The 26,592-nt window shown below is 53.6% G+C and overlaps 1 protein-coding gene across 3 annotated transcripts; it reads right to left on the bottom strand.

The window, feature by feature from the left end:
* Positions 1 to 416: 416 nt before the first annotated feature.
* Positions 417 to 26,592, bottom strand: IKBKE (inhibitor of nuclear factor kappa B kinase subunit epsilon). Of its 3 annotated transcripts, XM_025357588.1 has the most exons (22): positions 26,141 to 26,592; positions 25,593 to 25,682; positions 23,504 to 23,622; positions 22,347 to 22,487; positions 21,531 to 21,660; positions 20,152 to 20,333; positions 19,568 to 19,728; positions 18,559 to 18,669; positions 18,089 to 18,268; positions 17,298 to 17,488; positions 16,477 to 16,541; positions 16,298 to 16,389; positions 15,973 to 16,059; positions 11,801 to 11,876; positions 11,567 to 11,679; positions 9,161 to 9,237; positions 6,392 to 6,431; positions 5,524 to 5,625; positions 4,164 to 4,260; positions 3,905 to 4,017; positions 3,297 to 3,368; positions 417 to 1,195 (listed from the first exon to the last, which is right to left on the bottom strand). In XM_025357588.1, the coding sequence occupies exons 3-22, from the start codon at positions 23,588 to 23,590 to the stop codon at positions 1,162 to 1,164; spliced, it is 2,151 nt and encodes a 716-aa protein (XP_025213373.1). In that variant the 5' UTR covers positions 23,591 to 23,622; positions 25,593 to 25,682; positions 26,141 to 26,592; the 3' UTR covers positions 417 to 1,161. The 3 variants fall into 3 exon arrangements, with proteins under 3 accessions (XP_025213373.1, XP_025213389.1, XP_025213382.1); XM_025357604.1 differs by lacking the exon at positions 23,504 to 23,622; XM_025357597.1 differs by lacking the exon at positions 3,905 to 4,017.

Raw genomic sequence — 26,592 nt, forward strand, 5'->3', positions numbered from 1 at the left:
AGATTCTAGACAAAACGAAGGAATGCTTAAAATAACCCATACTACTATTCAAACCCACTATTTAGGACATAGCCTAGGTTTTGAACAGTGGTGGAGATGGGAAAAAAGCAGTAGCCACTTAGATGGTGGGTTTGAAGAAAAAAAAAAGAATACCTTTCTCCCTAAGTTCCAGGCCCTTCGCATAGCTTTCCAAATGATGGGGGGCAAGAGAATGCAAGGAATGGGAAGGCACCCCTTGGGTTCTTCCTTGAAATTAGGGCCCATTTAGGGGAAAGGCAGAAATCAGGACATGACCGATTCCCACTCCCATTTCCCAGCACTTCTCACAGATCCCCGCCCAGACCCGACTTGGTTGCCAAGCACACTCAGCTGAGAGCCTTCCCTGCCTCACAGACACAGCCCAGGGAGAGCCACCAGAAACAGAAATGAAGGCCACATTTATTCCACTTCTTGAAGGTGCAGGCCTTGGACCTGCCCAGACTCACAGGCCTGGCTGCATGTCCCAGGACCAGCCGGAGCCTCAGAGAGTGAGGGAGAGGCAAAGGGGCCCCAAGACACTGGCACTGGCCTTGGCTACCCATTTTCTCAACTTTAGGCTCAGTCAGACCAAGCATAGAAAGAACAGGAGGCTCTACGTTGCCTGGGGCTGAGAGTGGTGGCCCTTAGAAATCACAGGGGAGCAGAGAGAGCTGGGTTCAACATGAAATGCTTGAAGAGGAAGGAAGACTGTGATGAGGTCGTTTGACCTAGTCCGCTGGGGAAACCCCAGGAGGCCTCCTCTCCTGTTGGCTAGGGAGTGAAGTCCTGTAAACCAGAGGGAGTGGGAGGGCATATGGAAGCCTCTTCTCCCCACGGCCCAGCCAGGGGCACGGAGGAGCAGTACCTGAGCCTGGAGAAGATGGAAAGGTCAGCCCAGGCAGTGGCTGCCACACTCTTTCCTGTGGGTCCCAACAGAGGTGGCCTGGTGCCCAGGCTCAGCTGTGCTGCTTCCCAAGGAGAAAGGCAGTGGAAGGTAATGCTGGCGACATCCCGGCCAGCAGCCAGGAGGGAGGTAGGCTGATGTGATGGGATGGGATCTTGCCCTGGGTTGGTCTCACGGTGCAGGAGAGCAGTGTTGGAATCATTCTAATGCTTCAGGATGCCTCACACGCCCCATGGAGCTCAGACATCAGGAGCTGCTGGGACTCTATTTAGCCTACAAGAAAAGGTACAGGCTAGCACTGCCCACCTGTTGGAGAGGCCTGCAGACCACACTCCAGGACCCAGCACAACTAGCTTTCAAGAACACTGAGCCATTCAAGTCCTCAGCTCTCCTCTTGTAGCAGCCTCACTCCCTGACAAGAACCCACTGGCTCTCACCTCTGACTATATGTTGGAATCACTTGGAAAGCGTATATAAATCCTAACCACAAGCTGCACCCAGAGTCTCTGGGGCAAGACCCAGGCGTCTGTACTTTAAAAGATCCCCTGGTGATTCCAATGTGCAGCCAAGGTTTAGGAGGAGGAGAAAGGAGTTTAAACTGGTTCATTTGGCTCTTTGGCTACAGCTCTGAATAAGGAAGTGAAAATTCACTAAAATAAAGTTTTGAGCTATCTGCAAATAGATCACATAACACAGCAAGAGCAATTTATGTTGTCACTAAAATTAGAACTTCCTGACCAAGAGGGCTGTTTTGGAAAATCCTTCCAAGAAGCTGTCAAATGTCCTCTTTGTGGGTGTTTAAGAGGACGGGTTCTCTTGCTAGAACAGGACAGGGAGGAGATTCCTCCCTTACCCAAGGACCCCCTGAAACTCTGGGGACAAACCACAAGCTCTGCTCCTGGTTTCCCTACCTCCTGGCCCCAATTCTAGTGTCAGACTGGAGTGGCCTCTGGGGAAGAAGTCACATTTAGTGAGCCCTTCCCTCCACAGCCCCTACCCCCAAGCACCTCGCATATCTCGTTTTATTTAATCCCTATGTCAAGAGCATGAGGTAGAAATTATTACTCCTGTCTCACAGGGGAGGGGAGCGAAGCACAAAGCTGAACACACCTCCCAGGATCACGCAGTTGGTGAGAAGCAGGGTCAGGATTGAAATCCTGTAGGAAACTCTGCTGACTCTACCCCGCCATTGGTTCCCAGACAGGAAAATGACAGAAACGAGGATGACAGGCAGGAGTGGGAGATGCGTGCACGTGTGTACATGTATATAAACGGGGCTGCTGGCCTTCAGGGCAAGCAAGGACCATCCTTTATCCTGAGGTTCTCTCTCTTTGGTGATAAACATGTGTTTTATAAAGTGGGGTTACTCGATGGCAGGGCTTTTTTTTTTTTCACTTCAAATGTGCTTACTTGGTTATGTGAGCAGCTGGTAACTCTGTTGGTCTTGAGTTTTCTTTTAGAACTTTTACTGGTACGTAGCCAGGCGCGGTGGCTCATGTCTGTAATCCCAGCACGTTGGGAGGTTAAGGCAGGCGGATCACCTGAGGTCAGGAGTTTGAGACCAGCCTGGCCAACATGGTGAAACCCCATCTCTACTAAAAATATAAAAATTAGCTGGATGTGGTGGTGGGCGCCTATAATCCCAGCTACTTGGGAGGCTGAGGCATGAGAATTGCTTGAACCCAGGAGATGGAGGTTGCAGTGAGCCGACACAGTACCACTGCACTCCAGCCTGGGTGACAAAGTGAGACTCCCTCTCAAAAAAAAAAAAAAAAGAAAGAAAAAGAACTTTCACAAAATCTCAATCTCGAGCCGGAGCCCTGCTGCGTTCCCACACCAACCTCTCACGACCCCTCAGTGCTCCTAGGAGGGGAGTTGAATCAGGAGATTATCCTGCAGCCCCGGGCTGGCGCATGAGCATTGGCAGGAAGGACAGGAGCCCCACAAGGCCAGAGAAACACTGGCCTTGGACATCGTACCCAAGGTGTGTGTGCTGTGGCTTCCTGGGGTAGCACATGGGGATGAAAACAGCACCTATCCTGAGGATGGCTGTGATTGAAGGAGGTGGTCTGGGGCAGCTTGGGCACAGAGTACATATGGAGTGCAGAGCTGGACACAGGCGCAAACCGCATGCCTCCAGGCCCCCACCTCCCTGACGGCATGGGGGCTCACATTTTAAAGGCTATAATTGAATCCTACACCTCCTGAGGATGTCAACTCATTTGTGGAAAACGCCTAATCTTCAACAGGGCTGCTTGGAAAATGGACACGTGTCATCAAACCTGCATGGGCAGGCTTGGGGACTCTTCGCCGCCCCCAGGCAAGGGTAGCTTGAAGACCCAGCCCTGACCCACACAAGGTGAAAGCTCCTTACCGTTCAATGATGCGGTTGTTATCCAGGAGGTCAGACGCCAGCAGCTTCATCCCCTCGCAGAGCTCTTGCATGCTGCCCAAGGCAGAGGCAGGAGAAGTGGCTGAGGCTGGAAGTTGCCCTGCCCAGACCCCTTTCCTGGGAGGCCCACCCTCCTCTGCAGCCCCACCAAAGAAGCCTCTTTATTCTTTTTTGTTTGCTTATTTGACGCGGAGTCTTGCTCCCTTGCCCAGGCTGGAGTGCAGTGGCACTATCTTGGCTCACTGCAACCTCTGCCTCCCGGATTCAAGGAATTCTTGTGCCTCAGCCTCCGGAGTAGCTGAGATTACAGGTGCATGCCACCACACCCAGCTAAATTTTGTATTTTTACTAGAGTTGGGGTTTCACCATGTTTGCCAGGTTGGTCTTGAACTTCTGGCCTCAAGTTGATCCACCCACCTTGGCCTCCCAGAGTGCTGGGATTACAGGCATGAGCCACTGCACCCAGCCAGTCTCTTTAATCTTGCCTCCTAGGCCTGGCATGAAGCCAAACCCCTCAAGGTCTAACCTCAGCACGCTTCCCACAACTCCCTTCCACACAGATACACACCCCCTTTCTCCCCAGCACTTACTGGAGAAGCAGGTCCTTTGGTGTAGGGCTGGGGTAAGGAGCTATGGGAGGCGGGGAGGCCTGAGCCCCCTTTGCTCGGTCCTGAAGGAGCTGGTGAGATAGGTCTTCCAGGATCTGCAGGGAAGCCATACTTTGGTCAGCACTTAGTAGCCAGCTTATGTGTGGCTGGGTAAGGGCAGTACTTGAGGAGGTGAAGACATGGGTAACAAGAGCCCCAGCCTGCATCCCCAGAGTACCTAGAATTCCTCTGCCATGCCCACCTTGCTGAGACTCTCCTGGACCCCCTGGGCTTCTGTGTTACAGGCGGCCACAGAACAGCCGACCAGGCGCAGGTGGTTCCTGGTCTCGTGCACCACCCTCAAGAGAACAGACAGAGACTTAGAATTAGAGCAGGACTCAGCCCACTCACCAGGGCTCGCCTAGCTGCCATCGGGTCTGCACATGGACACAGGTGGGTCCTGGGTATTTGCATCCCTCGCTGCCTCTGCCCTGCCAGCTGTGCCCTCCACGCTTGCCCGCCCCACTGCAATAATGCAGATGCACACAGCTGGCTGAGGCTGGGAGGGCCCCTTCAGAGCCGCAGTGGGGAGCACCAACAACATGCGTGTGGCTGGGGCTGGGTGACACATGCCAGCTATGGTGAGTGTGGCACCAGTCAGGCTGCAGAGAGGCAGAGGATAGCCCACACTAGGGCTGTCGGTGTGGGGAACTGCCCACACTCTCATTTCCAGAGTGAATTCTCTTCTGCCTCTAAGTGGAGAGAAGGAGCAGGAACATTTTCCCCAAGGCCCAGAGCCGTGAAATCAGGGGTTGGTGCTCAGCCCTGGCCACACATTAGAATCACCTGGAGAAGCTGTACTACACTGATATCCAAGCCCTGCTCCAGAGCAATTACACCAGAATGTGTGGTGGGTTGGAGTAGGAGAAGCAGGCATTGGTATTCCGATATGAGGACAGGTGAGTGCCCAGGTCTCAGCCCCATAACAAGGTGAGGTCCTACAGGCCTCAGAACGTGGCAGCACGTGGGAAATTGTCCTCTCTTCTCTGGAGGGGCCAACTTTCACACAGGCAGGGGAATGGAGAGTGGGCCTGATCTGAGAAGGTGGAACCCAAAACTCCTGAAGGGGACGGCGTGACAGAGGATTCTCCTTAAGGGCCACTGCCACTGTCCTTATCCCAGGGGGATCTAGTGTTCTCCTAAAGGAAATTTCTCAATACAACCAGGTGGAACGGTAGAAAGAATCCAGATTTGATTTGATTTTACCCTCAAAAGCCCAGATTGTAGAGGCAGACAGAGCCACATATGGGTCTTGGGTCTGCCATTTACTAGCCATGTGATGTGCAGAGGATGCCTGTTCTCAGAGCCTCAGTTTCCTCATCTAGGAAATAGGGTGATGATATCTGCCGTATCAGGCAGGTGTTGTGGGATTAAATAAGCTAAGCTATAGAAATCTCCCAGCCGACTGCCTGGTCCACCCAGAGACACAAAACCACTCATCTGCTCACACCCCTTCACTCGCTCCTCCCTTTCCCTCAGGGCTCCACAAAGCCCTGGGTCCTCTGAAGTCTAGAAGGGCCAGGCCAGGCCCTGGGCTCCATGAGCTCAGGAAGGGCTGTTACCTCATCCTCTTGCCGTGCGTGACTAGGGATGCTTGATACTTCTGCACGCACTCCTCCTGGAACACCTGCAGGAGCCTTTTGGCTAAATGGCTGAAATTCATCCTAGAATGACAGGGAACCAAGGCACAGATGAGCCGCCAGAACCACTGTGCACAAGCCCGCCATCCCTCAGTCTCCGTCGCCACCTTGTCATAAGTGCCCAAGCCCTGCGACCACAGCAGGGCTATGTCTCTGGGAAAGGAGGAAGGACGGTCACACTTGGATTGTGAAGGCTGCGGTGGCCAGCAAAACCCACATCAACAGGGAGACATGGGAGACGCACAGCGGGTCCTCGGGGAACACACACGTGCTCAAGCTTAGTCCTCAAGAAAGGGAAGGGAAAGTGAGGCAGTCGTGGAAAGAAGGTGTGTGTGTCCGTGTGCGGGGGGTCGGGGTGCTTGTAGAACTGGGGGAGTGAGTTCCCAGATAACCATTAAATCAGGGAGGGCCTCCTGGACATGAGTGTGTCCAGGAAACATGGGAGACAGAGGAGCAGGGGGAGGCAGGGAAGGTTCAGGCAGAGGGCAGAAGCAGGAAGTGGTAAGTGGTCCCTCAGTGAGGACGACTAGAGAGAAAAAAAAAAGCCTGCAAACCGTCTTGTCCGTACCAGAAGTAAATCCAGTTACATCAAGATTGCATCTGAGAAGCCTCCCTCCAACTAAGCTATGCACACTCCCTCCCCTGGCCCCAGATAACCTGTTATCCCCAACTGCTCAGCTGCAGCCCGGGGCAGGGCCCTTCACGGCCTCTCCTCTGGCATTGAGGATCGCTCTGCCCCGAGGACACCCACCCTCCCGCCCACCCGCCTGCAGGCGGACAGGCCACTCACTTATCCAGCTTGTGAATCTGTTCCTCATTGTAGCCAAGCCCTGGAGGAAACAGACAGGACAGATGTCACCTATTCAATCAGTCAACCAAACAGAGTGCAGCAAGGGTCGGGAGACAGTTACGAAGACGAAGGCAGCCCAGCCCATGCTGCTTCACGGGAACTCACGGCCCAGCAGAAAAGGAAGGGCAAAGGAGTGAAGCCAGCACCCAAGTAGCTGATTAGGACAAAGCCGGGGCCTCAAGAAGCCATGGGGAAGTTGTATGAGGGCCCCAGGGGAAGGCAGCCCAAAGTGCAGGGCCAGGGTGGGGACGTGGGGGATGCTTCGGGTGGGAGGTGGGGGATGAATGGGCTTGGAAGGAGGCTCAGTCAGCCATAGCCCCTTATGTAGCACCCTCCCAGAGTGACTGATGCCTGCAGCTGGATGGTCTCATCCCTGAATGTTCACAGGCTCTGCCTGCAATGAGCTAGAGAAACCAGGCCACCACCTTCTACCTCCCCGCTCTGCCCAGCCACTTTTGCCACAAAGGCTGAAGCTTTCACGGCCTTGGCTGCCTCCTGAAGGGCCCTAAGGCTCATATACTAGGGATATGCTGCCCCCTGCTGCTCTCCGCAGGAATGGGCCTCCAGGGTGGCGGCAGCCACAAGATGAAATGATGATGGAGGTTCTCTTGGTGGGCCTCCCCATCCCGCTCCTCCAATAGCAGAGTCCCCCTCCTGGGCCCTGCACTTGGCCAGCTGAGAGCATGTGTGCAGTCCAAGAGACCTGGGACAAACCTCAGCCCTTTCTCCTGTTGGCAGGCGGCTCTAGGCGAGTGATTTCACTTCGCTGAGCCTGTCTCCTCATCCATCACAGGTTCCACACGGGAGTCCCGTGAGGCTCAAGCGAGAGTGCCCTGAAGACCACTGGGCATTTTAAAAAAATGGTATCTTTCAACATGCTGGGTTTTAACAGTTAGATGTTCATTTTTAATTTTAATAAAGGACTCCTAAAGACCAATAGAAGTAAAACTGCTCTGAGGCTGTGACATGGGATGGTTAAAAGCAGTTGGGCCTAGATTACTTGGGCTGCTTAACCTTTCTGTGCCTTGGTTTTCTCATCTATAAAATGGGGAAGGTAATGATGTCTAGAGGTTTTATTATTGTTGTTGATGTTTGAGACAGGGTCTCGCTCTTGCCCTGGCTGGAGTGCTGCAATGGTGTGATCTTCATTGCAGCCTCCAACTCCCAGCTCCCAGGCTCAGGTGATCCTCCCACCTCAGCCTCCCAAGTAGTTAGGACTATAGGCACATGCCCATGTCAGCTAGTTCTGTTTACTTTTTGTAGAGATGGGGTCTTACTATGTTGCCCAGGCTGGTCTTGAACTCCTGGACCCAAGTGATCCTCCTGCTTCAGCTTTCCACAGTGCTGAGATTACAGGCATGAGCCACCGCACCCAGCTCCATGTATGTGTGTGTGTATATATATATATATACACACACATACACACACATATAAAATTTAGTTTCCCAACAGAGATGTGTTATAAATGTAATATATATATATATGTGAATTATATATATATGTGAAATATAAAACCATAAAGTGATGGGAAAGCATCCTGTAGTCCCAGTCAGTCAGGAGGCTGAAGTGAGAGGATGGCTTGAGCCCAGGAGGTTGAGGCGACACTGGGCAGTGATCATGCCATTGTACTCCTGCCTGGGTGACAGAGAATCTCAAATATATATATTAGCATGTAATCAATATAAACAGAATTGCTAAGGAAATAAGTTATGTATTTATGTGATAGCACAAAAAGAATATAAGGTATTTCTTTAGTGATTTTGTTTATATTGATTACACGCTAAAATGACACTGGATATATTGGTTTGAATAACACATTAAAATTAATTTCACTTGTTTCTACTTTTTAAAAATTGGCTACTAGAAGACTTAGAATTACACATGTGTGTGGCATTACATTTCTATTGGACAGTGGTTTTTAGATAATCCCAAGGATAGAAGATAATTTGACAATCAAGCCCAAGACCTTCAGTCTACAGATTAGGAAATGCCTGGGGCCTGGGAGGGGAGGGGGAGGTTTGGTTCCTGGTGTGTTAGTTCCCCAACCAGAAGTGTCAACTGGAGCCTCTGCAGGCTCCCTCCAACCCCCTCACCAGCCCTCCCTGGGTCCCCCCTTGCACTACCCCACGACAGCAGTCACTTTGGACACGCAGCTTCCCACCCCCGAGCCTGTGAATGGGCTGCGCCTGCCACAACGTCCTTGTGAGGATTAATGGATCATGCAGCCAAAATGCCTGACTCAGTGACTCAAAATGGGACTTCTCCTGATCCCCCCTTTTCTGGAAAACCTGACTATCTCAGTGCCCCAAGGACACAATGGACAGTGACATTTTATACTTTAAAATGCTCTGCCAAGGTGAGGGATCTCTTTCCAGGACCACCTCTCCTAGAGCAGCCAGGCTCTAGGAGCCTGGTGGATCCCCCACTGGATCCCCCAACCACGTGATCCAAGTCTCTCATGTGGCAACAGGCAGGCATGTAAAGGTTTCACGTCCCCCACCGGCCTGCAGGCAGCTTGCAGACAGGGGCCCTGCCCTAGAGCAGCTGCACAGAACCATCCACTTAGTGGGCCTCCAAGACCACCAGCTGGAGGTTAGTGGCCACTTAGCTGGAGGTTAGTGGCCACTGGTAGCAATGACTCAGCAGAGAAAAGGAAGAAAGAAGGGAGACAGAGGAGAGAGAAGGGGCATCTGCCCTCCCTGGGCTCACCTGGCCTCATCCTAGACTTCTTGAACTGTTTATAGATGAAGTTCATCTTGTCCAAACAGCACTGAATCTGCTGGATGCTGTGGGCAGATGACAGGGACCAGGTGTTGGAAGAATCTAACGGCACAGAGCAAAGAGGAGGGAGGCGAAGGGTGGCAGTGGAATAGGGGAGGAGCCTCACTGCCACAGTTTTGGGGGATCAATTTGGGAGTGGATGTGACTGTCTCTAGGCTTATCTGAGACCCCATACAGTCAGCCAGCCCTCTCTCATTCTCATGGCTTATTCTTCCTCTCTCTCACATACATGCACTCACAGCATGAGTTAAGTAAGAGACAAGAGAGACAGGAAGCCAAGCACGACAGGCAACAGGAACGTGGCCTTTCCTACATGAGAAGTTGTGGGACTAGGCCCTGGGAAGAAGCCTAGGCCCCCTGAAACCTAGGAGCGTGTCTGGCAGTGACCGCTGGGGATGGAGGGGAGCTAAAATCTCTCTCTGGTCGACTGGAAAAGGCAGAAGAGTATAGCTTCTTGGTTTACCCAACGCGTGGCACACAGCAGAAACTTCACATAAATAATGAATCAATAATCCTTGTTGAAAACAAGAATGAATCAACAGGCCTTGGTCCTGCCTGGAGGTGGAGGAACTGGGGAGATGATCTCCTGAGGACCTTCTTGGTCTGGGGTTGAAGGTCATTATTATTTCTTCCTTCCCCTTTTCAGGCTAGATACAAACACTTTGTTTGAGAAGTCAGGAGTGTGTGGGGAAAGTTCTTCCTCACCCTCAGGCCTATGTAGCTCCACTCCCTCCCTGCAGCACCTCCAAGCGACCCCATCTCTGCTATTTCTGGAGCTGGACTCTGAACAGAGCACGGGCTTGTTCCAGGGCTCTGCCAGCCGAAGGAGCCTGCCCCGCCAGGAACATGCAGGTGGAAGACGGAGTAGCTGGGACAGGCCTCAGATCCACAGCCTTCATCCAAAAGACAGGGCCTCGATCCTCAGCCTTCATCCAAAAGACAGGGCCTGGGATCCACAGCCTTCATTCAAAAGACAGGGCCTGGGATCCACAGCCTTCATCCAAAAGGACGGGGCCTCAGAACTGCAGCCTTCATCCAAAAGGACAGGCCTCAGATCCTCAGCCTTCATCCAAAAGGACAGGGCCTGGGATCCACAGCCTTCATCCAAAAGACAGGGCCTCGATCCTCAGCCTTCATCCAAAAGACAGGGCCTCAATCCTTAGCCTTCATCCAAAAGACAGGGCCTCGATCCTCAGCCTTCATCCAAAAGGACAGGGCCTCAATCCTCAGCCTTCATCCAAAAGGACAGGGCTCAGATCCTCAGCCTTCATCCAAAAGGACAGGGCCTCAATCCTCAGCCTTCATCCAAAAGGACAGGCCTCAGATCTGCAGCCTTCATCCAAAAGGCTCGGGGCCGAATGTGCTCTGAATTCAGAATTGTCTTCTGATATCGGAAAGGCAATTTGGTGCCCACACAGTGTATTGTGGAACGGCCTGAGCAGGGCATCAACTCCTAATCAAACACATTCACATCTCCAAAGAACCACAAGAACATTCACCCCAAGTGGGATAAAGTCTGTAAAGAGCCTCATTCGGTTTAGGTCAGGTTTTATGGCCAAAACAGTTAAGAAAACCTCCTGTGGTGTTCAGAGCTGTTTGAATTTAGAATTGAGGGCATGGGATGATGGATGGGGATAGGCCCAGATTACAGTAGGCACCAAAGAGAATGGGGAGGAGGTCTGCACTGGGCACCACCCACCCCCTGGTCAGAGGCGGCAAGGTAGGCAGCGGCTCCACACAGTCAGCTGGGGCTGGGGGAAGGGGGTATTTCTATATCTGTTGAAAGGGAGAGTCGTGCTTTAAAGTTTGTAAACCCCTGCCTGGCATAGGCCAAGAACATAGGCTTTGGAGGTGGACAGATCCGACCTGAAGCCACCTCTGTCATTTGTCATTTACTGGCTGTGACTTGGGATAAGTTAACCTCACTGACCGAGCTTCTACAAAAAGGGCATTATTGTAGCATCATTATTGTTTTCAGGATTCAATGAGATGCTGTATGTGAGAGGACCTGCCCAAGGGCCTGACACGAGAAAGGGAACTAAAGTCTTCTTTTATTCAGAATTATTGCACCTGCTAAGATTCCCAAGGTGTTCCTCAAACTCCCAGATGGGAGCAGGACCCCAGATCGTTTTCTCCTCCTGGCTGGTGTCTGGGGCAGTGCAGGGCGGGGGGTTCTTGTTCATTGCTGGATCTCCTCCACTCCCCCAGGCCCTAGCACCCTTGCCAAGAGAAAGGGGAATGCAAGCTGACGTCTGTAAAGGCTAAAGGCTACTGGACCTTTGGTGCTGCCCATTCCCCCACTCCCACCCCACAAAGAAGGAAAATCCCACAGACCTTCTGTCCTCATGTACCTGATCCCGGCTCTTCACCAGCTCCTGGCTCAGGCTGCTCAGGCTCTCCTGGGTCTCCGTGATATTTTGGGAGCATCTGGAGAGGACCTCAGCTAGCTGTGGGGCAAGAAGGCAGACCCCCGTGGGGTCTTCAGCCTAGGCACTGGTGGGCAGGCTGGCTGGACCATGGGCCCCCAGCTCTGATCCTGCTAAGCCCTTGCCCTCCAGCCTCACTCACAGTCCGCAGCCTGGACCTCAGTTCTGCGGCCACCTTCAGTTCCTGGATCTCAGGCATTCCAGCCACGCTGCTGGACCTTGAGGGAGGCAAGGAGAAAGGCCACATTTGGGGGCTTGGGAGCAGCCAAGGTGGGAGGCAGAGAGCTCTGTGGGCACATGCTGGGCATAGCATCTTGGGACAGCCTTGGTGGCTCTCAGGGTCTCTGGGGAGTTTTGTGTTTGGGACAGAGGCACCATCCTGAAGAGGGTCCTACTCACCCAAGTTGTGACATTGTTGAGTATTGCAAAGAATAAAGGTTGAGACAGACTGTAACACCTTGAGTCTATGAAAATCCATGGGCCCGTGATGCAAGGCTGCTATTAATGATCTCCTTACCAGGAAACTTTGTAACTAAAGAGAAAGAATTAAGTTCCTGTCCAGTAGAAACTGTATTTCTTGATAACCAACATCTTTCTGATGAGGGAAAAGCTGTATTTTGTAGACTACTAGGCAATGATGTATCAGAAGTTTGAACATTATCATCTTGCTGCCCAGTGAAATTGTTATCTGAGGCATAGTGTTACAAGCAATGATGGATGATAAAGGGGTGAGCATTTGCACGGTGACAAGGTCACACCACTCTGTTTCTTTCCTCCACAGGGAAAATGTAACGTTACAGTAGAGGAATCAGGCTGTCACCAGCCAATGGTATATCGACATACAATACCCGGCATCATCAATAATGTATTCTAGCAAAAAATGTTCAACTGGAATCCATCTAGCCTTATGCACTCCCATTTTAGGCCTGGCACAGTGGTTCATGCCTGTAATCCCAGCACTTTGGGAGACAGAAGTGGGAGGATTGCTTGAGGCCAGGAGTTTGAGATCAGCCTGGGCAACATAGTGAGGCCCTGTCTCTACAAAAATAAAAATAAAATAAAATAAAATAAAACAAAATAAAAAACAAAATAAAAGCCTGGCATGGTGGCTCACACCAGTAATCCCAGCACTTTGGGAGGCCAAGGTGGGAGGATCGCTTAAGGCCAGGAGTTCAAGACCAGTCTGGCCAACATAGTGAGACTCTGCCTTGAAAAAAAAAGAAATGAAAATAAATACAATAAAATACTAAAAATTTTTTTTAAACTTCCCAGTTTACAGGAAATGCTGAGAAAGAAGGACAAGACAAACAACTTCAAGGGGAAACTCTAGATGAGTTCAGAAGGTGGGACCGTGGACGTGATCCCAAAAACAGGTTATAAAATGGCAAATACACCATCATTTCATGTTGGTTAATGTTTATGCATAGTAGAATAATATCTAGAAGGTTGTGTCCTTCTAAGGTGTGATAACCTATCTCTAGATAGTAGGATACGGGATTTTAATTTTCTTATTTTTGCTTATTTCTGTTTTCTAACTTTCTACCATTAGTATATACATTTTAGTAATAATCATGATTTTAAAAAGTATCCTGTGTATTTTGGCTTGGGAATGGAGAATTAGGGGAGGAAAGGGGAGCTGAGCAAAGAGAGAATCAGGAAGGAACTGCAGGCTCCTTGAAGATAGGGGTGCCGTTGCTCTGCTCCTCATACGGCTCCAGTGCCTAGCAATGTGTTCAGCACACAGTAGTCCGTCAGTGCATGGATGTTGAAGGCATTACTGAGTGCACATACGGATGAAGGTTTGGGATATTTGATGGCAGAAGAGGGTGAGGCTGGACCCAATCCATCTCCACAGGGAGTCAGGAGACATGGGTTTGAGTCCTAGTCCTGGCAGTCACATTTGCTATCTGCATGACCTTGGGTTAGTCCTTTAGCTCTCCAGGCCTCAGGCTCTTCGTCTATAAAACGAGGAGATAAATTTCCTTCCTGCCACCTAATAAGGTGTTTACAGGGATCCAAAGGGACCTCAGAGATGAAGTCTTGTCTGGAAAGTCTTGCCTGGTGGTGGGGCTGGGGGAAGCCCTAGGATTCCCAAAGCCCATCCTGGCTGCCTGAGCAGTGCCTCCGGATGACAGCAGCTGCCCAGGAGGGCCAGGAAGCTTTAGGACAAAGGCAAGGTTGCTCTGCCAGAGAAGCTGTCCTGGGGAACCTGAGGCAGGAGGAGCACACTCGGAGAGGGGCGAGTCACCAGGCTGGGCAAAGGTGGGCCATTTGGCGTGAGGTGCTGGGTTCCTCCAGTGTGACATTCAGCTCATGAAAATACCTGGTTCCACTGCGGGTGGAGCTAGTGTTTTCAGACCTTAGGAGAATCTACAGGTCTGGGGATGTTCAGGCAAGAATGGGCTTGCAACATGTGGGAGCTGGGAGGCCGCAGAGATCATCTAACCCTCTCATTTTGGAAATGAGGACACAGAGGCCCAGGTAAGGGAAGGTGACAACGGGCTGGAGTCACACCCAGACTAAGAGAAGAGGCTGCACCTGGCCCTCTGGCTCCCTGCTCACAACTGTTTTTGCTCCCCATCTTCCTCCTTGATGGGAGGCTGAAATAGGCTTCAAAGCAGGCACTTGCCTGACCCGAGCTCTCTAGACATACCACGGAGGCTGCCTTGGAGGAGGCTGCAGAGCCATAACAGGGGAACAGCAGCCACTGGACGCCAGGATGCCAGGACGCCAGATCTAGGCCAGCGTGCCACTCGCCCCCAGCCCCTGTCCATCCAGGGCAAGTGGGCAGAGAGACACCCAAAAAGCTTTCCCAAACACATCTTCCCATGTCAAGAATCTACAATGGCTCCCGGCTGGTTGTTTTACTGGGGTCCAACCTCCCTCTAGCTGGACCCTCCAGGGCCCTATGCATTCTTTCCTCCCCTCCTCACCCACCTCTGTCGGCCTCTGGCTTAGCTCTGGGCTACCTGCCGTCATGACTGTGGCTTCAGTAAGCCTCCCCAGCACCCCCTCGTTCCCCCTGAACAGGGCCCTTTTCTTCTTTGTCTCTGCACAGACCTTCCTGCCTGAGGTATTCTCCTTCCTTCTGGCCTTAAAAGCCTCACCTTTCAGGAAGGCCTCCATGGTTGCCTCTACCCATCTCAAGTCTCCTCTTACCCAACAATCCCATCAGCCCTCACATGTCCAGGAAGGGCTAGCTGCTCTGCAGGAAGCATGGGCCTCTCTGAATGACAGGAGGCCACATCTACCTGGAGCCCCCTCTGTGTCCTGGACAGAGCTCTGCTCAAAGGAGATTCACTCGCAGTTCTGCTGACTGAACCCCACTCTCTGTCACCGCCTGAGAGGGGCTCAGTCTGGATGGAGACTCCATCCCTGTTATCTGGAGATGCTCCTCTTCCTCCTCCCTGCTCCTCCACCTCCCAGCTGCCCCATCATCTGTGTTGCTGCTGCCAAGCAGGAGGCACGCGGGGCTGCATGAGTCAGCCCACAGCTGGGAAACTCCCTGGAGCTCCCTGGAGACAAGGGCTGGGGGGGGTGGTGAGAGAGGAGGAGGGCCTTCAGGCATCTGCGCAGTCTCTGATCCTCTGTCTCCAAAGACTCCCGCCACCAGCGGCATCCTCAGGCTGCAGAGCTCCCACCCTCACCCGTACCATGGCCTCGTGCCTTCCAGGATTTGGGGTGCTGTGCCCACTTCTCAATCGTGTTCTGACCAATGAAGTATTCCCACGCTCCCCATCTCCAGACCCTTCCACCTGACTTCCTCCTCCCCAGTCTCTCTCTGTTTCCAACTCATCCCCACTAATCAGCCTGAGACACGGGAGTGGAGGGAGTCAGGTTCCAAGGATTGGGGCAGGGAACCCAAGGAAGGCAAGGATAAGCTGAAGAGTCAGAGAAAGCAGGAGATGAGGCGTGGAGAACGAGACCACCGGGATGTTGTTCTGTGTGTGGGTGTGAGTCCTCCCCCTGGAGTTCTGCTGGCACTTGGCATAGCGTGAGCATTCTAAATCATTCAGAGAAGGACTTGGCAGGACACAAGCCCCTTCCTGGGATAGGGAGGCCACCTTGGTACCTGGAGAGTCTGTGCCCCCATGGGCCCCTTCCCCTGCAGGTGAGGGACTGGGTTTGGGGGGAGCCATTGCAGTTATTTGGTGAGGTGGGGATATGGGATAGGGTGGGGGTGCCTCTATTCTAGGAGGGCAGGGAAGGCAGGAGCCCTGGGTTGGGGAGGAGAGGTGCATTGTTGGAGGTATTAAGGGTGAGGAGCAGCAGAGCAGGGCTGAGAGGTCCCAGAGGCCTGGGGCGAACACCCACCTCTCGGTCCCCAGGCTGCTGCTGAGGTAGAGGAGGGATGTCCTCGCCACCTCCAGAGTCCGTCTGCATGTGGCCTGGAGCACCTCCCTGTCCAAGGGGAGACTGAGTCAGAGCTGCCTTGATCGGGGGACTCAGAGCACTGTGCATGCAGACAGCATCCCAGGGTGCTGGCCTCCGCCTCCTGCCGGCCTCCCCTCCTGCCCGCCTCCCCCTCCTGCTGGTCTTCCCCTCTCTGCCCGCCTCCCTCTCCTGCCCACCCCCCCTCCTGCCCACCTCCCGCTCCTGCCCGCCTCCCGCTTTGTGCCCAGCCCTCATGGCTACTCACATGACCCAGTGCAGCCCCCGTAACATTAGCTCCTGCCCATCCAGCAGGACCCGTGCCAGCCGCAGGGCCTGGTAGCCAGCGCCCAACACACCCTGAAACACAGAGGTGCGCAGGGCCAGGTCCCACACCTCCTACCCTTGGGCCATGCCCCTCCCTGCCACCTGGGGGTTGCCCCTCACCTTGGCCGTGTTGTAATCCGCCTGCAGGTCCACTTTGGGGACGAACTTGGGGACATCCAGAGCAGCTGCAGACAAAGACCCTGTCTGAGGGGCCTGCCTATATGGTGCTGGGTCGGCTCATCTTTCATTAAGTCCAGCGCACACTCACCCCTCACTGCCAATCTCCCACCTCAGGCTTTGCAACTCACCCGGAGCCCCTCCCCTTGCCAGCCTTAGCCGCACTTAAAGTTGTGATCCCTCACTGCCACCTTGTGGCCACTTTTGAGAACTACATGCTCATGCCCAAGGGCCGAAAATGGACTAAATCACCTTCTTGCCCACAGGTTTTGAGGTGAATACCCCTTCCTAGCTCAGAGAGGGAGGATAAAACTGGCGTTATTCAAGTGGGAAGAAAGGAAACTTTTGCTAGGATTTGGAGAAAGGCTCAAGCTCTGGACCCCTGACCCCCTTCCCTTCTTTCCAGGAGCTCAGACTTGGGCTTCTTCCAACACAAACTGTCTGAGGCTTCCCCACAAATCAGAGATGATGGAAACTGCATTAAATCCAGATCTCTCTGTTTCTACTGGAGCTCTTTCCACAGCTCTGAGGATGCTGGGAAGCCCCCGGGAGGTCAAGCCACCAGCCCATATCATGTGGCATCTCAGAGGCATCTGCAGAATTAGAACCCGCATCTGTAGAATTAAAACCCACATCTGCCTCTGGCTCCCTGTGGCCCCAAGGAAACACCCACAAAGGAAAGTAACCAATGGCTTGGATTGCAAACTCCCATCTCACAGGAAATGTGGGGAGGAGAAAGATCCAGCCCAGGTGGCTCTACTCACGGTCCCTGAAGGCCAGCCCCTTGGGGATGGCTGTGCTGAAGAGGGTCAGGGGGCTGCTTGTTGTCGTGTGGGCGATGTGCTGTGCTGAGATGCTGGGCTCAAGGACACAGAGGTGACCCTCAAAGAGGTACTCCTGGTGTCGAGGGGCCACACTGGTCTGCTTATGCACGGCCTCCTGGAAAATGGCTATCCTAGACATAGCCATGGTGGGGGGCAGAGGGCAGGGGGTGTCAGTAGGCAGGGCAGGGGGCCAGGGACTCCTAAGCCCCAGCTAAGCATTGCCCATAGGAAGGGCTCTGTTTTGCAGAGGGAGGGACGGGGGTGGTTTTCTCTGTCATCAAGGGTGGAGAGGCCAAGGGGAGAGTTCACATCTTATAGTGATGGAGACAGAGTGGGAACAGGCCCCAGGAGTCCCAATACCCAGTCTCTGACTCTGCACCTCTTCCTGTCACACTGCCATTACATTTACCTAGTTCTATAAAATTATCCAGGAATCAAGGGTTCTATGAGCCGTACATTTAGGAAATGTACAGCCAACATACACGCACACACTTCTCAGATGTATAATGCATATTAGCATTAGAAAAGGTACTGACTCTCTGAAGTACATGCAAGAAAACCTGTTTAGCTTTAACTTTGTAGATCTAGTCTTTTTCCAAACTATGTTTGGACCCAGAAGCGGTCCTACGTATACACTCTTCAGAACGTACTGTGGGAGATGCTGCTTTGGACAGGCACCGCTGCTTGGGTACAGAAGAGTCTCACTGCTTCCCTCCCTTGTCCCCACTTACGTGTTGTGGGCATGGATGTAGACGTGGTGCAGGACTGCCTGGGACAGGGAGAAGACATGGATGACAACTCGCTGCAGGATGTCACTGGTCTCCGCAAAGAACTGGTCGAAGCCCCAGCACTTGGCCTGCTCCACCTCCAGGATGTTGGCCAGGATGGGCACCAGCTGGCTCTGCAGCCCCCTGCCCTCCCAGGACATGGAGACTGTCAGGGGCGGGGGCCCAGACCTGTCCTCCTTAAGCAGGCAACAGGGGCATGTCCTGAAGAGCTAGGACCAAGGTGGTGGGGCCGGGTGGGTTGGGGAGGAAGAGCTGGAAGAACTCGTTCCAGCATCCAGATGGGAAAGTGGTGTGCCCAAGCCTGCAGCATGCCCGGAATCTGCTGGAACAGGCCTCAGAAGTCTTGACTCAGCAGAGAGAAGTGATACCCAGCTCAGACTCCAGCATCACCCACCCAGCAGGGTCCCACTCACAGTGACAGCTGGCAGGTGATGGGGAGGGTGTAGCTCCACTCCAGGGGCCCATTCTCCCGCCTCTGGGCACCTGCAATGGCCCCAGCTGGCTTCTCCGTGGTGATCCGGTACCTAGCGGGAGCAAGACTGGGTCAGCGGGATCCCCAGCCGTCACATTGCGAGGCAACGACACACTCAGCACAAAGGGCTCCGAGCACAGGTTCAAGTCACCCAGCCACCCAAAGGTAGCCTGAGCGATGGAATGTGAGAGACCTGGCTCTCAGCTGTGAGAGCACCTTGCCCCAGCACTCCTCCTGGAGCCCTTTGCTTCAGACAGAGACACCTTTGCCCTGTCCACTGCCTCCCTCCCAGCTACACTTCCCTCAGCCTGGCCAGCCTCCTCCACACCTTTGCCCATGCTATGCATGGCCCCAATATCCTCTCGTCCTCTTTCTCTCCCTTCAGAGTCCAGCCTTCCCTGACAACCCCTGTCCACGCGGGTCTCCTGTCCCTCTCACGGTCCTGATATAGGTTCCACACAGCTGGACCCCCGGGCTGAGGCGAGTGCAGCAACCTTCCCGCTAAGCAGCTGACGTCTCTTCTCCAGGCGGTGCGCTCAGAGGGAGCCGCTGCTGTCTCCAGCCACTTACTACCTCCCTGTCCGATGGCACGAAACCATGGAAAGACCTTGGACCTGGGAACAGGAAGCTGCCACCTTTGCCCCTGGCGAGCTCTGCCACCTTGGGCAAGTCACTCTTTGAGCTTCGGTTAAGACAAGGAGAGCAGTAAGGGAGCGGAGGGCTAGAGTGAAGCACCGAACTAACACAGGGTGTGTTCACAGACACCCGGCAGCCCTGGGCAGAGCTCAGCTGCTTGTTTGATCCGATTAACAAAAAGAGGTCTACACAGAGCCTGGGTGGGGGGTGGACCAAAGGAGTGTGAGGGGACCAGGAGACACAGCAGGGTCTGGTGGGAGAAGGGCCAGGGGACCACCAGTCTGTCCCATTCCCTGCCCTGTGGCCCACCGTACATGATCTCCTTGTTCCGCCGTGGCCCACCAAAGGGGATGAAGGGCAGGCTGCCGGTGGCTGCATGGTACAAGGTCACTCCAATGCTCCAGAGATCCACAGTCACCCCGAACGCTTTTTGCTGGGGCTTTCGAAGCACCGCCCGCTCATACATGTCGGGGTGCTGCCGGAGAGAACCAGAACGCGGCCATGGAGCGGGAGGGCTGGCAAGGGCCTGAGACCTGTCAGACTCCCTTCCACTGCCTGCAGGTGAAAACAGAACTGTTCAAATCCTTCTCCTTTGTCATCTTGAAAACGGGTGTCACATTCGCCCTACCCAGAGCGTTTCCATCGGGCCACCCTGTGCCCTGGGGACCTGTACGTCCCATCCTCCCGAGAGTCCCGGCAAGGAGTTAACTGCACAAGGCCGGGTGGCCTGGCCAGGCTGCAGCCTCACCTTTTCTGTCTTAGAGAACAGAATGCATTCTTCTGGTTGGGGTACAGGGGAGAGACATAACCCTGTCGGAAGCAGGAGGTGGGCCACACCCCCTATGGGGGCTCTGAGGGGCTCACAAGGGGGGCAGCGGGTCCCCAGCAGCTCACCCACCAGGTACTCCTCAGTCCCGTAGACTGAGACAAACTTCTCGTCATCATCCAGCTCCCGGGCAGCCCCGAAGTCCGTCAGCTTGTAGATGCTCTGCCCCTCCTCCCCGACGAGGCGCATGATGTTCCCGGGCTTGATGTCGCGATGCACGATGCCGTTCTCCCGCAGGTGGTTCATGCCGGCCACTGGGGACAGACAGGGAAGCCGCTAGCTGGCTCTGGCCAGGGAAAGTCTAGTGTCTGAGGCTCATCTTGGTGGGCAGGCTGTCCTTGGACCCAGAGACGCAGGAGTTCCCATGGGCTGACAGAGCCAAGGGACAGGCAGAAGGCCAGAGACACACATGGGGCGGAGGAGGGCGTCTCAAGGACACTAGGGTATGGAGGTGCCATCTGGATTCTCTAGGAAACCGAGAGGGGTGGTGGCTCTGTCTCCCCAAGGGCGGCACCCCTCTTTGTATTACTTCTTTTGATTAGGTGTTCAATTGTGATAAAATATCCATAACAAAATTTCCCATTTTAACCAATTTTAAGTGTACACTTCATTGGCACTAAGCATACCGATGCCACTGTGCCACCATCACACCATCCATCTTAGAACTTTTCTCATTGTCCACTTTTTTTTTTTTTTTTTTTTTTGAGACAGAGTCTCACTCTGACACCTTGGCTGGAGTGCAATGGCTCAATATCGGCTCAGTGCAACCTCTGCATCCCGGGTTCAATCAATTCTCATGCCTCCGCCTCCCATGTAGCTGGAACTACAGGCGCACGCCACCATGCCCAGCTAATTTTTGTATTTTTTTTAGTAGAGACAGGGTTTCACTGTGTTTGCCGGACTGGTCTCAAACCCCTAACCTCAAATAATCCGCCTACCTGGGCCTTGCAAAGTGCTGAGATTACAGGCATAAGCCACTGCACCCAGCCTCATTCTTCAAAATTGAAACCGCACTCATTAAACAACTCCCCATTCTCCTCTGCCCCCAGACCCTGACATCCACCATGGTACTTTCTGTCTCTATGAATGTATGAGTGGAATCATACAGGATTTGTCCTTCTGTGTCTGGCTTTTTTCACTTAGCATAATGTCACCAAGGTCCATCCATGTTGTAGCAGGTATCAGAATTTCTTTCCTTTTAAGACTGAATAATACTCTATTTTAGGAACCGCCCACATTTTGTTTTCACAGTTAGGCTGTTTCCAACTTTTGGCTATTGTAAATAATGCTGCTAAGAACGTTGGTGTACAATCTTTTTTAGGTTTAATTTTTAAGTTGGAATTTTAAATGGAATGATCAGCAGGAGTCAGACGCCTGGGTCCTGCCCGTCAGCGTCTGTGCCAGGCCTGCTGCTGGTCTGAGGGTGGAGGCAGGGACAGGGAGGGGCTCACCCACACAGCGCAGCACCACCAGGAACTCATCCTCTGGCAGCCCAAAGGCGTTCTCGGGGCTCTCCAGCACGCTCAGCAGGCTCCCACTGGAGCAGTACTCCATCACCAGTACCTTCTGCCGGCTGCCCCCCTACAGGTGGGACAGAGAGGGGCTCCTGAGGACAGCACTTCTCCTCCCCACCCACTAGGAAGAAGTGGCTCAGAGCCATGGGACAGGCAGAAGGCCAGAGACACACATGGGGCTGAGGAGGGCGTCTCAAGGACAGTAGGGTATGGAGGTGCCATCTGGACTCTCTAGGAAACCGAGAGGGGTGGTGGCTCTGTCTCCCCAAGGGCGGCACCCCTCTTTGTATTACTTCTTTTGATTAGGTGTTCAATTGTGGTAAAATATCCATAACAAAATTTCCCATTTTAACTAATTTTAAGTGTACACTTCATTGGCACTAAGCACACCCATGCCACTGTGCCATCATCACACCATCCATCTTAGTGGGGATGGAGCCCAGAGTCCCCATTCTCCAGGTCCCAGCTTCCAGCCTGGCCTTCCCTCCTTGTCCTCACACTGATCTCAAACACTGGAATCCAAAGTCACCTATTCCAGGAAGCCCTCTCTACTTAGGTACTGATTCTGTCCATCGTTCCTTTCCTGTGTACCGCTCCCACCCCCTTGCACCCTTTGCTCCCTTCTGCAATTTGCCTGCTCTGTCTGACCTGCTGATGAGCATGGGACCAAGTCTCTGTTGTTGTGTGGCCTGACTCTCCCCAGACTACAAGGGTCCAGGACAAGACCATCCTCTGACCAAGCACCAGACCCACCGTCTCCTCCACCGCAAAGAGCTTGATGATGTTCTGGTGGTTCAGCTTCCGCAGGACCTCAAACTCCCTCACCTGCACCTCACGGGGCCGCAGGTAGCTGGTGGTGTTGAAGACCTTCACAGCAACCAGCTCCCCGGATTTCTGCCATTGGGGAGGGAGCAGTGGGAGACAGCATGGGGATTAGCACACGTCCCACTCCCGCGGGGGAGCAGCCACCCTCTCCTGGGCCTCCATTCAGCCTCTCCCGCCAGCCCAACCCAGAGATGAGCCTGGTTGGATGGGGGCTCCCATCCACACCTCCTTTTCCTCTCAAGGGGTAGACAGTCCCGCAATGGGAGGTGACAAGAGCCTGAAATTCTGATATCCTGCAAGGGATGGCTTGTTGTTATTATTACAATTGCCATTGACAATCACCACAGGGCAGCTAACATTCCCTGGGGTTAGCAGCAGGGAAGGGACTGGAACCTGGTCTGGCTGGCTCCAATTCCTTTTTTTTTTTTTTTTTTTTTTTTTAAGACGGAGTCTCGCTCTGTCCCCAGGCTGGAGTGCAGTGTCAAGATCTCAGCTCACTGGAATCTCCGCCTCCCGGGTTCAAGTGATTCTCTGCCTCAGCCTCCCGAGTAGCTGGGATTACAGGCGCCCGCCACCACACCCAGCTAATTTTTGTATTTTTAGTAGAGATGGGGTTTCACCATCTTGACCAGGATGGTCTTGATCTCCTGACCTCGTGATCCGCCCACCTCGGCCTCCCAAGGCGCTGGGATTACAGGTGTGAGCCACTGCGCCCAGCCGGCTACCACTCTTAAGTAAAACAGAGTGAATATCATCTCGTATATTCTTGCAGGATAAATCAAACAAGGCCTAATTCCTGCCTCTGCTCTTCCTAGATCCCATTTGCTGCTACCTTCCTCGGATGTTTGCCTTGTGACTTCATAGTTCTCTTGCCCAACTCGTGCCTGATGGAGGCATCCTCTCAAGGAGCCGTTTTCAGCTCCCTATCCCTCTGCTCAAACCCACAGTGTGAGTGTGCTGCACAACGTCCCGAGATCCCTGTCCCACCGCCCTCAATGCCCTCTGGGGGCTGACTGGGCCAGCTTGCAAGGCATGAGGAGGCCAAGGCTGGGCTGGCCAGAGGCCTGGCCAGGGTTGCTTCCTACCTTGTTGCGGGCCTTGTACACACTGGCAGTGGCCCCCTGCCCCAGCAGGTCATCTGTGTGCCACAGGTAATTGGCTGTGCTCTGCATCTCCTGCCCTGAGCTGGCTGGTCACCTGCTGCCTAGAAAAAGAGCATGCTGGGGGCCCAGGATTCCATTCCTGGCATGGGGTGGCCACTGGTGGCCTGACCTGTAACTGTGCCCCAAGGCTACCCTAAGAAGGGCTCCGTGTAGGCATTCCATAAGCAAGGGAGTGGGGGAAGTATGAAGCACAGAAAGGTTAAGTAACTTCCCCAAAAGACGCACAGCACAACAAGAGGGCCCCCACTGAGCCCTAAGCCCACAGCCGGCACCTGTTCCACCTAAGAGGCCTGGCCTTCTGCCTGTCCTGGCTCCCCAAGTCCCCTTGAAGCCCCTCCCCAGGCAGGTCATTCAACAGAGACAAACCTCTTGTCTCTATCACCTCTCCCCAGCACTGAAGATTCTGGGTTTTGGTATCCAGGCTTGAGACTGTCCCAGGAAGCAGAAACAGTATAGGAGGAAGGGCCTGGGGTCAGGCAGCATCTCCCACACTACCACAAATCTCCAGGATTGCAACATGAGCCTGGAGCCACTCCCCCAGCCCCCGCTGGCCTGCCTGCCAGGCCCACCACTTCCTGCTGCTGTGAGCTGACAGCTGGGTCAGTGCTGCTCCAAGAGAGACCGGGCTGCTTCACAGTGTGTGTGTGTGTGTGTGTGTGTGTGTGTGTGTGTGTGTGTGAGTGTGTGAGTGTGTGTGTGTGTGAGTGTGTGTGTGTATTTGTGTAGGGGGTTGGGGAGAAGCATGTGAATGTGTGTGTGAGAGCAGGGTATGGGGAGGCAAAATTCATCATTCGGCCATTGGGAGAATCGGAAACATCTTACAAGTCTGTTTCCCATCTTTGTCCTCATCCACAGCCTGGTTCTCCTAAAGCAATTAGTACCAGAAAGTGCATCCTCAGAAGTTAAACTCAATTTCTCTCTGAAAAATAAGGCCAGGGCTGGCCTTTTTGGGATACCTGGGGACAGAAGCATTAGAAGGGCCACCATCCTTTAAATACTTTCTTTTTTTTTTTGACATGAGGTCTCACTCTGTCATCCAGGCTTGGGTGCACTGGTGCAATCATGACTCACTGCAACCTCCACCCCCTGGGCTCAAGCAATCCTCCCAACTCAGCCTCCTGAGTAGCTTAGGACCATAGGTGTGAACCACCACACCTGGCTGTCTTTTGTATTTTTAGTAGAGATGGGTTTTTGCCATGTTGCCCAGGCTGGTCTTGAACTCCTGAGCTCAAGCAATCCACCCACATGGGCTTCCTACCAAAAGTACTGGGATTACAGTGTGAGCCACCATGCCTGGCCACTTAAATACTTTTAAATAACGCTAGACCAGAAAAGGTGTCTTCATGTTCTAACATCTTAGAGGTTCTCAAACTGAGGGTTGCCATGCCTAGAATCCTATGTTCCTTCATTCTGAACTTTTTCTCTGTGTAATCTTTTTTAAAAACGCAAATCCTTGATAATGTCAGTTCATTGAGCCAGAGGCCCCTTGAAGAGATCAGTGGTCAACTCCTAGTTTCAGATCAGGTAGGAGTGGGCATTACGCAGAAGCAACTGAAGTACTGAGAGGCTTCCTGAAGACAACACAGTAGCTCAGCATGAATGAGTGGGTCTGGTTTTCCCCGCTGAGGCTGGAGCCAGCCAGCAGGTCTGGGGGCTGGGGCTGGAGCAGAGCAGGCTGAAATCAAGGCCAAAGGCTCTGATACTGGGGCGAGGAACAGCTGAAGACTCTGGGATAATAGGCAGTGAGGTGCAAAGCACAGAGCCCCAGACAGGTGGCGTGCCCCTGGGTTCTGTGCCCAGGAGCTCTGGTTGTGGCACATCTGGCTCAACTCTGCATGCTCTGCAGATCCTCCCCCCACCACCCCAAGCACCTGGTGCATAGAAGGGCTCAGCAGCTCTCAACCAGTGGTTGGATGAATGAGCAGTGGACAGTGAAGCATGTGAGCCACCGCCCACCCATCTCTCCCCTCCCCTTCCTTCTCAGGGCTCTGCTGTGCCCAAATGCACTTACCCCACACTCTGAGCTGCCCTGAGTCAGGCAAAGGCTCTTCCTGGTGAGCGTATGTTATGCTTTCTGTCTGTGGCACGTCCAGGAGCTGAGCTACACCGGAAAGAGGAGGGCGGATGAGAGGCGCCCCTCAGTGCAGTTGCTTCTCAGCCTCCATCAAAGGCCACCGGCTCTAGCCCTTTAACCCTTTCCTGTTTGTCACCTTCCCCCAGAGGGCTGGGCTGGGGGTTTCCAGCTCTATACCCCAACTGTTCAGGGAGACTTTCCCGGCATCTCCTACTCCTGAGACTCTGGCCAGGGAGAAAGACCCCGGGAAAGGTGAGGGCAGGTGCTGGGAGCTGATCGCTGGCTTTGGGTGTTGGTAAGCAGAGCCCAGGGAGGGCTTGTGGTTGGCCCATGGTGGCTCACCTCTATGCCACACACAACGCTCTATGTGAGAGCACCACTACCGACAGGCCCGCACCCCTGTGCCCGGCTGAGCTGCCCTGCAGCTGCCCCTTGCCTGGCCCCCTCATTCCACCCCCGCCCCCCTCCACACGCTGCACACTCACCCCATCTCCACTGCAGGGGATGCAGGTTTGTGGGACTGGGTGGCACTCCCAGAACTTTCAGGGCTTGCTGTCATTCATGAGCAGTGTTCTCAGCCTCCTGGTGGCCAAGGGCCCTTAGGACCCACAGGCAGGGCCAGTTACAATGGCCTGTGCCACCCCAGGAGCTGGGACTAGTGGGTTTCTTCCCTGCCTCCTTGTGGCGGTGGGACACCAAGCTCAGCACTGAGTCCTGGCTCTCAGCTCTCTCACACTTCCTGATTTCCGTCTCTCGCTCTCTTTCTCTCTTAAAGAGACAGAGGCAACTCGGTGCAGCCACCAGCTCAGCAAAGAGAAACAGGATGCTCTGAGTTTCCAAGTGTAGGCAATAGGACCAGAGTCTGAGCCACAGAGAAGCCAGGAACTGGGGCCCTTCTGGTCATTGTGGTGGGCAGCTGGGTGCTGTTTTGGCATCT

This window comes from Theropithecus gelada, chromosome 1, assembly GCF_003255815.1.
Source record: "Theropithecus gelada isolate Dixy chromosome 1, Tgel_1.0, whole genome shotgun sequence".
Lineage (NCBI taxonomy): Eukaryota > Metazoa > Chordata > Mammalia > Primates > Cercopithecidae > Theropithecus > Theropithecus gelada.